Source organism: Rhinolophus sinicus, linkage group LG06 (genome assembly GCF_036562045.2).
Source record: "Rhinolophus sinicus isolate RSC01 linkage group LG06, ASM3656204v1, whole genome shotgun sequence".
NCBI lineage: Eukaryota > Metazoa > Chordata > Mammalia > Chiroptera > Rhinolophidae > Rhinolophus > Rhinolophus sinicus.
Genome location: NC_133756.1, coordinates 139,506,676 through 139,519,565, shown reverse-complemented (window position 1 = coordinate 139,519,565; position 12,890 = coordinate 139,506,676). Strand labels below are relative to the sequence as shown.

The 12,890-nt window shown below is 33.7% G+C and overlaps 1 protein-coding gene across 7 annotated transcripts in view; it reads right to left on the bottom strand.

Moving 5' to 3' along the window:
• The window catches only part of METTL15 (methyltransferase 15, mitochondrial 12S rRNA N4-cytidine), a 180,859-nt gene that overhangs the window by 167,465 nt on the left and 504 nt on the right, over positions 1-12,890 (bottom strand). For 6 of the 7 annotated variants that reach the window (XM_019749183.2, XM_074336157.1, XM_074336159.1 and 3 more), the window contains exons 2-3: positions 11,131-11,369; positions 7,668-7,948 (exon numbers count right to left, since the gene is read on the bottom strand). In XM_019749183.2, the coding sequence (XP_019604742.2) occupies positions 7,668-7,931 (264 nt within the window). In that variant the 5' untranslated portion in view covers positions 7,932-7,948; positions 11,131-11,369. The remainder of the gene's footprint in view (positions 1-7,667; positions 7,949-11,130; positions 11,370-12,890) is intronic. The other variant, XM_074336158.1, reaches the window with a different exon arrangement.

Below are 12,890 nucleotides of genomic sequence, written 5' to 3'. Positions count from 1 at the left end.
TCATTTTAATGCTATTGCAAATGCAATTGTTTTTGTAATTTCCTTTTCAGTTTGCTGATTGCTCAGTGATTTTAGTGTTGACTGTATCTGCTACTTTACTAAATTCATTTATTAGTTCTAACATATTTTTGAGTGTAAAAATCTATCAGGTTTCTACACATATGATCACACTATCTGCAAACATAGGTAATTTTACCTCTTCCTTTCCAATTTGGGTGCCTTTTCTTTCTTTTTCCTGCCTAATTGCTCGAGCTAGAACTTCCAGTACTATGTTGAATAGAAGTAGTGAAAGCAGTAATCTTTGCCCTGTTCCTTATCTTAAAGGAAATGTTTTCAGTCTTTCACCACTGGGTTTACTGTTTTCACTGTGGGTTTTTATATAAGACTTTTAAGTTTAGGTACTTTTCTTCTATTCTTAATTTGGTGAGTGTTTTATCATGAAAGGGTGTGGAGTATTGTTGAATGCTTTTTCTGCTTAATTGATGTGATCATGTTTTGTTTTGTTTTTTGTTGTTGTTCCCCTTCACTTTGTTGATATGGCTTATTACATTTATCAAATATCTGTATGTTGAACCATCCTTCCATTCCAGGAACAACTCTCACTTGGTCATGGTTTATAATCCTTTTTAATATGCTGCTGAATTATGTTTGCTACTATTTTGTTGATAATTTTTGTGTCAATGTTTATAGTGTGTCTTTGTAGTGTCTTTAGTATCAAGGTAATGCTGGCCTCATAGAATGAGTTAGGAAGCACTCTCCCCTCCTCAGTTTTTTGGAAAAGTCTGAGAAGAGTTGGTGTTAATTCTTCTTTAAATGTTTGGTAGAATTCACCAGTGAAGCCATCAGGTCCATGGCTTTTCTTTGTCAGATATTTTTGATATCTGGTTCAATCTCCTTACTTGCTATAGGTATATTCTCTCTCTCTCTCTCTCTCTCTCTCTCTCTCTCTCTTTGTTGTTGTTGTTTTTCAATTTCTCTGTGATTTAGTTTTGGTAGAGTTTGTGTTTCTAGGAATTTGTTCTTTTCATCTAGGTTATCCAATTTGTAGGCATACAATGTCCATATAAATCTCATATAATCCTTTCTATTTCTGTAGCATTGGTAGTAATATTCCCGTTTTCAATTTAGTAATTTTGAATCTTCTCTCATTTTTTCTTAGTCCATCGAGCTAAGATTCTCAACTTTGTTGATCTCTTCAATTTGGTTTCATTGATTTTTCTCTATTTTTCTATTCTCTATTTCATTTATCTCTGCTCCAATCTTTGTGATTTCTTTCCCTCTGCTATCTTTGATTAGTTTGTTCTTCTTTTTCTAGTTCCTTAAATGGTAAAGTTAGGTTGTTGATTTGAGGTCTTTCTTGTTTTTTATTGTGTTTATACTGCTTTTGATGGTGTCTTAAGTTTTATTATGTTGTGCTTTGTTTTCATTCATCTCTAAGTATTTTCCATTTTCCCTTATAATTTCTTTTTTGATCCATTGGTTAAGAGTGTACTATTTAATTTACACAAATTCATGAATTGTCCAGTTTTTGTTCTGTTAATGATTTTTAACTTCATCCTATTATGATCAGAGAAAATATTTTATATATTTATCTTTAAAATCAACTGAGATTTAATTTATGGCCTAACATATGGACTATCCTGGAAAATGTCCCTCTGCACCGCAGACAAATGTGTATTCTCTTGTTGTTAGGTGGAATGTTTTGTGTAGGTCTGTTAGGTCTATTTGGTCTATTGTGTTGTTTCAAGTTTTCTATTTCCTTACTTGTATTCTCTCTGGTTATTCTATAGACTATTGTGAGTGGAGTATTGAAATTTCTAACTATTTTTGTAGTAGTCTATTTCTCCCTTCAATTCTGTCATTTTTGTATGATCTGACAATAGATGCATAAATATTTATAATTGTTGTATCTTCTTGATGTATTGAACCTTTAATTAATATATTTATTAACATACAATGTCCTCTTTTGATTTAATTAAAATTCTCTTGCCACTTCTATTTAATTAAAAATTAAGCTGAGATTCCAGGAAGACTATTGAAAAAAATAAAACATTGCATTTTGTAATTATTTATCTGTGTAATAAATAATTGTGAGGAAAAAAAAGGATACTGATGCTGCTTTCAAAGTTCTTCATTCAACCAAACACCTCACTGTTCCATAACTGATTTTATAACAAGTAAATTATATAAACAAATTTCTGCTATACAACACTGTTTTTTATCTGTTTTATGTTTAGGATAGACTGTTTATTTGAGCAAGGAAAAAAAATTCTGGTGTTGAAAATATGAAAAACAGTATTCTGTGGTTACACCATGGTACTTTCCTGGATGGAGAAACATAAAACACAGGTGTTAAATAGGGAATGTCAAGTGCACTAAGGGATAAAACTCTACAGACTATACCAATTTTCAGAACTGTCAGACAAAATTTTTTACCATTATATAATTCACCAATATCTAATAGCATTAATCATGAAAGTCATATCCAGTGTTGTTCACACCAGCTGGAGAGAGCCAACTGTACATATTTCTTCCTAATGCTACATTCCGTAGCATAAAGTTGGTAGCTTGAAGTGGGCTATGGTAGGAATATGTAAATCATGGAAATCTGCAAACACTATAAATCAGGGCTTTTGTTTTTTTAAATCCATATCCCACCCTGACCCTCAGACCAGGTGTTAAATGTGTACCAGTGCAATTGGAAATATTGCAACCCAGAAGGTATTTTAATACAAAGATCACTTCACTAGCTACATGATTTTTTAAGGAAAAGACATTTCCAAATAAACAATGATAGAATAAAACATAAAATAAAAATTTGCTTCAAAGAAACCTACATTTTAAAAAATAAGGGAAAGGAAACACTACATCTTGAAACAGTCCATTCCGCCTGAAATTTTAATATTCTTAAAAAAAAAAAAAATGTATCTCTCTACAGGTGCTATAGCATTGGTTCTATCTCTTAGAAAAGTTCCTAACTTTTTCAATAATTTCAGGTACGTAAAAGAAAATTAATTAAATTCCTCCTCTCTATGATCGATTGGCCTTTAATATTAAAAGAAAGCAAATATATTTTCTCAGGATTTTCTCTTTGCTGTTTACTCTCCATTAAAGATTATAAAGATTTTTTTCAAGTAAAAAAAGTGAAATACTGCTACTGATCTTAAAAAAAAATCCATTATACAGAGCATAATGAATTTTTTAATAAAGACAATTATCATATCTGGTACCATGACAACTTTGGTAAAGCCAGTAATTATGAAATATTAAATGTTAGAATATTAATATAGATAAGATACTTATTTTGAATATTTATAAACCCAACCTTACAACCTTGGCCTGATATTTATGATAATCTATTTTGCATCGGTTTAGGTGCCAATTCATTTCTCAGCCCTAGTAGTATTGTTCCTTCACCAGTTTCTGCGCTGACTTCATCAGACTGGGCCTGCCACACTGAGGCTAGAATCATGCGAGTCTTGGGCCCAAGAAGCTAACTCAGTACCCAAGGCACATTTCTTTCCTTGGTGCCTCACATCTGTCCTCCTGTTTACTTTGATTTTTATTCATTCACTTGAAAATCATTATAAACCAATCCTGTTGTAGGTCTTGTGCTAGGCAGTGAAGATATAACGGTAAAGAAGACCAACACGTCTATGACTTCATGAAGGGCAGTCTACTAAAAGAGATGTCCATTGAATAAATCACATCATAAAAAAATCGTAATTGTAAGTTATTATAAGCACTATGAAAGAAAAATATGTGACTCCATGAATGTATAACATGGAGACCTGCCTCTTCTGGAAGCTCACAAAAAGCTTCCCTGAGAAAGTGAAATGTGACTCAAGAGCTGAAGGATGGTGATGAGGAGAGTTCCAGACAGAGCAAACAGTATTTTTTCAGTTCCAGACATGTAGGTTCCACGTTTGCTGGAACTTTCAATTCCACTGTTGCAGTCTCCTGGCAATTTTCTCTTGAAATTTTATTGCATTAGCTTCTAACTCTGACGCTTCCAATCCCCATAATAATAACAGCTAATGTTCACAGAGCTCATACTATTCGGAAGATATCATTCCAAGCAATTTACATACATGTACTCATCTAATCCTCCCAGTGACCATACTGAGGTAGGTTGTATTTCTTCATTTTACAGATGAAGAATCTGAGGCATAGCCATGATAAATTACTTATCTAAATTACTCAGCTGCTGGTACTAGTCCTTGCATATCCATCCCCTCCCTCATAATGTATCACTCTTACAGATACCCCAAGGCCTTAAGCTAAATTAGCACTACTAATGGCAAAGCAATCCACGTCTCCTATATCCTCCAACTGCTACCATCTTCAACTAGGTAGGATCATGCTTATTTTCTCCAATTTTCAGAAGTTAGGGATGAAAAATTGGCCAAGGTAGCTGATATTAAAACATCTCTAGGAGCAAGAAAAAGGTTTTTATAATAAGTAATACAGTCTTACAAAAAGTTATTGACCCAGAAAATGAAATAATGAAAACTGAGCAAGGAGACAGAATTATAATTTTTCTAATTCCTTCTGTATCTCCCAAAGGAGAAGAGGAATGTTTTTTGTTGTTTTTTTAATTCAAGCTCAAAAATATTTTGCATGTATTTGCAAAGCTAAATTAATTTGTTGTAAATTGGCTATAATGTAAAAGAAATTCTCCAAATCAATTGCTTCCTTGAGGTAAGCATCTTTCAATTACTAAAGAAAAAGAAATAACTATTAGATGACCAAGGTCTCACTCAAAACTACATTTAGATATTTTTTAAAGTTCCCATTATGATCAAAACTTTAATTTGTAATTCACCATTGAAGGTGATGTGAAAAACAGTAATTACGGGAGTGATTGATACAAGTGAGTGTATGACTCATAGTTTGCAAAGGAAAATGATTTTGGGGAAAAGGCTCAGGAACAAAAGAAGCAAATAATGGATTCTGGAAGAAATGAAGACCTTTCCTGTCCAAGGACTGTCACCAGCTCTTTATTACTTGAAGATTAAGGGAATAGTGAATAAAGCTGTCTGCCAGACAGCAGAAAAGGTAAGTAATAACATTGTCTCTAAGTGTACCTCACATGAAAGCTTTCAGAAATTACATTCATAAAATTAAACTTTCTATAAAAAGTTACTAGAAAACCCAACTCAAATCAGAACAATGGAAATGTCAAAATAAACCAACATTACATTTGTCAGGAACTTGAACAGACTGAAACAACAGGGTAGGCCAAGTTCTAAAATCCTCTCATTTTATTCCACTGGGTCTTAGGAAAAAGCGCAGATCCATTACTGATTTAGTAGGAGACTTAGTGGGGTTTGTTTTTGTTTGGTTGCTTTTCTACTTCCTGGGTTAATGCAAAATATTTTGTTTTTGCTACTAGAGATCACCTAATTCATACAATGAGCTTTTGGTTCTTGGTCCAGAGGTCAAATTCAAGCCACTGAATTAAGTTCAATGTTTTTTTGGTGTTTTTTTTTCACTAATTGCTCCTCCCCTCTCATATGTACGTCAAATACATCATGTATATTTATATATACATTTTTGAAACTCACATTTAGGTATTGATAATAATTGTCATCCTAGCATTATGAATCTTCAAAGACAATGAAGAGAATTTCATTTTGATGAAGTCATGTTTAACAGGAAGTTTCATACAACTTAATTTTTTAATTTACATTTTCATGAATATTGTGGGATCTCTACTATGTGACAGCATTGAGCTAGATGTTTTATACATATAATCTCATTTAAAAACACTGGGTTTACTTTGTTACTATATATATGCTGGCTGAAGAGAAGGTAAACAGAATATATTTATGATGAAGCAACCTGAGTCGTATCACTGATGGCTTGTACATGAACAACATCCAGCCATTCTATCATACCTTATGCATATAGCTCAGCACTTGGTTCATAAAAACGGTCTGCTCTAACTTAAATATAAAAAAAAAAATTAAGAGCCATATGTGTGCACGTACATACATGCACATTAGACAATGGATTCAAACCTAGGGAGTCCAGTTATAGAATCTTTACTCTCAACTACTAAACCATTATATGTTGGGAAAAGCAGCAAGGTATGCTTTTAAAATGAAAGTAACTAATTTACGTAATAACAGTAGCTTCTAGAAAAAGAGATCATATTCCTGAAGTCAGTATCAGCATTAAGTATCAGCATTAAGTTATAAAAACACATTTGAAGAAAATTTACTATAACAAAGATTTTCTTTTCCTTTTATAAATATACTTAATTTTCAGAAAGTTTCTATCTTTTTCTTTTTGGCTGTCATGTCACCTAACATTTTTGTGATCGCTTTATAGATAATAAAACATTTTCATATCTAAAACCTTATATAATCCTGCCAACAACACTATAAATAAAGCAGGTGTGATGGTTAATTTTATGTGTAAATTTGCTTGGCCACAGTACCCAGACATTTGATCAAACATTATTCTGCATGTTTCTTTGAAGGTATTATTTTAATGATTAACATTTAAATTGCTGGACTGAGTAAAGCAGATAATGCTCCATAATCAGAATGGGTCTCACCCAATCTAATGGAAAGCCTTAACAGAACAAAAAGGAATTCTGCCAGCAAACTGCCTTGGGATTATAACTGCAACTCTTACCTGCGTTTCCAGCCTGATAGCCGACTGTGCAGATTTTGGACTTACTTACCATTTATAATCACATGAGTCAATTCCTTAAAATCAATCAATCAATCTCTCTCTCTCTCTCTCTCTCGCTCTCTCTCTCCCTCTCTCTCTCCACACCCACACACACACACCCTGTTGCACATCCTGTGTTGGTTCTTTTCTCTGAAAAACTCAAATAAGAGGGTAGTTGAAAACTAAGTCTAAGAAAACAGGGAACAGGAATTCAGATCCTTACTTTTGTCTCCAGTCATTCCTGAAAAGACACTAAAATTCTCAAGAAGATAAATTGGAATTCAGTTTCTATACCCTAACACTTAGCCAGTGTAATGTTCTTTTTCTTTTAAAACAGTTATTTGACAAAAAAACTAATCAGCTCTGGAAAACAGTTTGGCAGATCCTCAAAAGTTAAGCATAGAGTCATTATATGACCCAGCAAGGCCACTCCTAGGTATTTACCCAAGAGAAATGAAAACATATTGTCCACACAAATGTACATGAATATTCATAGCAGCATTATTCACAGTAGCAAAAAGTATAAACATAAATGCCATCAATTGAATGGATTAAAAAAAACGTAGCATATCCATACAATGGAACGATTCAGGGATAAAAAGAAATGAAGTATAGATACATGCTATAATATGGATGACTCTTGAAAACATGCTAAATAAAAGAAGGCAGATGCGAAAGGCCACATATTATATGAATCCATTTATATAAAATGTCCATATCAGGCAAATCCATACAGACAAAAAATTGATTAGTGGTTGTCAGGAGCCAAAGGAAGGGGAACAATGGGGAATAAATGCTAATGGCTATGGGGTTTCCTATTGCGTTGATAAAAATGTTTCTAAATTAGACAGTGGTGATGATTCCACAACCCTGTGAATATACTAAAAACCATGGAGTCATACACTTTAAAACTGTGAACATTAAGATAAATACATTATATCTCAATTTAAAAAATGTTAAAAAATAAAAAACAATCAACTTACCTGCCCTTTTTGTGGTGCCAAACAACGAACAACTTCATCCACCATTACTGGAATATGTAATTTAGTCATCACTTCAGCATCTTGAGATCTGCGAAACTCCTGAGCTACAGTTTGATCTGTTTGCTCGTGGGCTTCATATTCATCATATCTTTCTGCTGTAGCATGTATCTTTTTTGGCCAGACACCTAAATTAAACATGCCAGATTCCAACCAGCATGAAAGAAATTCTTTATAGGTTCTACAAAAATATGGGTATCGAAGCATTCTGTAGGTGAACAAATCTAGAAAAAAATTTTTAAATGTGATTGTTGGATTTTTAAAAAGAACGCTATATGCAACGTTTAACACAGAAAAAATATAAGGCTCATCATCCTAAACAAGTGAAGGTGACTGATCTCCTTATGCAAAGCAAGGAACCCAAAACAACCCAAGAAATAATCAGAAAATATAATTTTTAATGTGGCCTGATAAGCTCTAAGATCATTAATGTTTTAACCATCAGGGATATGAAAATTGATTATTTGTCACTTTTCTGAAATACTTTTTTTTTTATTTTAATTGTCTAAAGAATGGGTTCAATGCATTAAAACTGTCTATTTGAAAAGGCTATCTGGATGACAAAAGGGATTATAAATATTATCCTATTTTAAGATTGGGTGTTATATATATATATATATATATATATATATATATATATATATTTCTAGCTCTTCAATTTTTTTTTCTCATAATACTGAATCTTAATCTTCAATTTAAGTTTGGGAAACTGTCCCTGGAAAAAGACTATGCATGTACATCCAAAAAGAAAGAGAGGTGATCAGTCTCCCTGATAGGTAAAAAGTCTTGCAGACTTATCCTGGATATTTTGACGAGATTCTTTCACCATGGCCTGTATCAACAAAGCAGTTTTCAATTTAAACTATAACTTTGTAAACAATCAACTATGCACACTTTGCCATTTCATACCCACCTTTGTTTTAATCGTCTGTCCCGTCCCCCAAAAGTAGCAAATAAAAAGTTGATATATTCCTTCACTTTTTCATACTTGCTCCACTTTATTCTGCAATTTGTACCTCTTTAAGATGCAGACGAAAAAGGTATTTATGTAAACATATTAACATATCTTTTGAAAACACACTTTTTACCCCACTGGTTGCAAGCAACATCTCTGATACTACTACAGTAAGTACCAAGATAACACTACTCTTCCATTCTCAGGGATTATGAGTTATTTAAGAGAAAGAGTACACCTTTTCATTCACAAAATCAACGCACACTAGGTGCTTAATAACTGTTTTCTGAAAAGAAAAAAAAAATGGATGGATAAACACAGGTTCTACAGAATTAACTTTTTTATCAAACTTTGCTTTAGGAAATTTCACCTGTCTGACCAAAAACTACCAAAAACTCCATTCTCAGAATACTTCAAGAAACATAAATCCTGCTTCAATATGCCTTCTCTTCCTTTTGTAATAGAAAATGAAGAATAATGTTGAAAAGTTAACCACATGTAATCACTAGAGAAGAAAGAAATGCAAATAGGGATATATATATACATATATATATATATATGTTTGATATTATGTAAATATAACATCAACAAGATGTTACCTTGAGGATATGTCAACTTTACCTAATGTATAATCTATAAAATCATGTAGCATGGCACAGGAAAAACATGGCAAAAAAAAAAAAAAATAGACTGGAAATGAGTGCTTTAAGTAAATATTTGGTTGTTCGGCAGTGACAAATTAGACAAATGAATAATTATGCTTTATGTTTCCCATAAATCTTATACAAAGTAAACTCAACTATCCTCTATAATACTTCTAACATCTTTCAAAAATAAAATGTAACATTTATTGAGCACTTACTAAGTACCACTTACAATTCTAAGCACAGTACATGTACTAACTCATTCAAATCTTACCACAACTCTTGTAGGTATTATTATTTACATTTTAAAGATGAGAAAAACAGAAAAGTACTTTGCCAAAAGGTCACATACACGTAGCTAGAAAGCCATAAAACTGGAACCGTAACTTCAGCATTCTATCCCCAGAGCCTGTAATTTTAACTTCTATGCTATAAACACAGCCCACTGGCTCTATTTAATATACTTATGTAATTAAATCATACTTTAATTACATTGACTATGTATTTGTAGGATCTCATGATTTCTCCCGTTTCCAGAAAATAATACCTAACTGGAAAATAAGCCCTTGCATGATTTTTCAGGATGACATCCCCTGAACATAAGCCCTAATGCGTCTTTTGGAGCAAAAACTAATATAAGACCCAGTCTTATTTTCAGGGAAACACGGTATGTGTTTGTAGTATCTCATGAATTCTTTCCTTTTTCTTTAAAGAGTCAATGTATCCTATTGCTTGGTCCTACTCACTCTACTTGGAAATACAGTATACCCTAGAGTACCCAACACAAGACATACAATGTATAGGTCTAAATAGTTCAATCTGGAGTATTTAAACAATCTACATTGTTTTGATATTTTAAAAAACAGGCAAACAACAACAACAACAAAAACATCAATTCCAATTTAGGAATCAGAACTACAAGGGAAAAAGCAAGTAGAACAGATAGAAAAAAATGCTTCCTTTGCCAGCATTTTTCTTCTGCATTCAATTTCTATGCATTTACTCAACTATGTTCAAGGTAAAAAGCCTAAAGATTTTATTATGCACTAATTGACTATTAACATGGGTCAACATGGAGAAAGGACCTCAATAATTAATTTTCCTCGTTGGATGTTTCCTTGAATACCTCCCTAAAAATGGAAGGGGTCAAGCTCTAAAGGGAGCTCCTTCCCTATCCTCTGCAGCCCAATCTCCTACCTGACAACGCAGTTGGCTAAGAAGCAGCCACCCTAAATGATTTAAGACAGTTTAAATTCCCTCTGGTCACTGGAAGGAAGCAGGGAGTCAGGAAACCTGGCCTCTGGATTCAACTCGGTTGTTTCCTAGGTAAGTCATTTAACTTTTCTCGGCCAGGGAAGTTCCACTGAAATTGTTGAAACCGCGAAATTGACCAGATTAACTCGTCTAATTGTGGAAACACAAAGGTGATTGGTACTTCTGAAAACGACTTTCTCAATGATCCTACCAATTGCCATCTTTGCTGTCAGCTTTCCCCGCAGGGAAAACTTTTGAAAACTTCATTCCAAAGGCCAGAACCCGACCTGGAAGCGGGCACCCAAACGCAGAGAAAGTGAAAGTTCTAAAGGGAAGAGGGGAAAACGCATCTTTTTGCCGAAGAATTACACTCTGACGAGGAAAACTGTTTAGAAACTTCTGAACTCAGAGACATTGAGTGTGGAGAGGAAGCAGGAGCAGGGGCGTGTGTTTCCTTTGTTCTGGGCGAATTCGGCGATCCCTGGAAGTTCCCCCCAAAAAAGGCGTGGGTGAGCTCCCAGAGAGCTCCTGGGACTCGCCACCTTCTCCTCACCTGAGGCACGAAGATTTCTCTGTTGGCCTCTAACTCGGGTCAGCGACGACCACTACGGTGCCGGAGAATCTGAATTTGCCGCACGCCTTAGTCCCAGCCCAGGGGGAAACTTGAAAGGACGGACAGAGTGGGTCCTTTCCGCCCCAGCAACCGAGGAACGCCTGCCTTTCGTTCCGCTTTTTCCAGCTCCCAGCTGCCAAAGGGTCTGCCAAAGGCGCTGGGGTTTCCAAAAGGTGTTCCTTGGGGGTGGGCGGTGGGGGGGTGTTAAAACGTTAACATTGCCAGGTTTAAATTCTTTTACTTAAAAAATAATAATATATATATATATGATGCAACTTTAAATCTAATTTTCCATTTTATACTTATCTCCACTCTTTTTCAGTTTACTATGAACCTATGTTAAATTTCTGTGTTGTAAATAACAGAGCAGGTAGTTATACTCCAATTTCTCAAAAGGTGGGAAGTTTTGTCTCCTTAACACTGTATGTTTCTAAAGTTTTTGGTTCTCTTTCCTTCTTTCATTACAAAATACACTGGTCTCTTATCCTTTCTGTTTATACTCAATGTCTTGCCAAACTAGAGAGAGCTGGCACAGCAATGGCATTGATTGTAACATTACAATTTCTCTGCTTTAACTAAATATACATCCCTTCAAAATACGGACCTCATCTGAACACTGAACACTGCTTAAAGGCAAGTGTAAGGCAGAATTTAGTTAAATGTAAAATAAGTACTTGGATTAGGTGTGGAAACACCTGTGAGACTGGTAACCCTTATACAATATGGGTGTCAAAAACTATGATATTTAAGATTTCTTCACCATGGTGATCAATGCTATTTTACAAGAAATTGGTAAAATATGCCTTTTCTCGGACTAGATTAAGATAGCATCTTAATATCACTTAATCTGGAAAGTATTTCACAAATTTTTCAATTCCGAATTAGCTGATTTGTACAAGAAAAACATTTTCCTTTTAGGGGTTTTCTGAAAATTTCAGTTCTCTCCTCAAATAAATAGTACCCACAACTCAGGGGCTGTTTTGAGACTTAAATGAAGATAACATATATAAAGCTAATACAATATAAATCAAAAGTAAAGTACTATAGAGTGATTATCTGCAATAAAATAAAAAGGCTTCTCAAATTTATTACCAAACCCAATATCACACAAATAACTATTGTTTTTGCTAAGATATATGTAACACAGCCAGAAATTAGTAGCTTTATTTATGCACTATCCAGGGCTCAGAAACAATCACATGACATGGGTCACATACAATACACAATGCTTCTGATCTTCTTCAACAGGAAATAAATGTACATATTATAGGGGTTTTCCATACATTGTTCCACTGATAATACTCTGCATTGGTGTTGTGCCAACCTATTCATATAGTGATATTGAATCACAGAATATAAGCTCCAAGAGGGCAGGGATATTAACACAATTGTGGGCTATTATGTTCCTAAAATCTACAATCAATAATTGCTGAATGAATGGATACAATAATGGTAATATAAAGAACAATGAAATTCAGATCATACTATTAAAACTTTCTAGACAGAGTTATTTTAGCAAACATATTTCCCATTTGTTCAGGGTTTTGTTTTTTTTTCTTTTTAAAATGTACATTCTGAAATAACACCTACAACCTAGGACTTTAAAAAAAACACTACATCCAATAATGAACTAGGCCAATAAATTTAAGTGAATTTATTCTGTAATGCCATCATTAGAAAGAAATGTAAAAAACACCCCA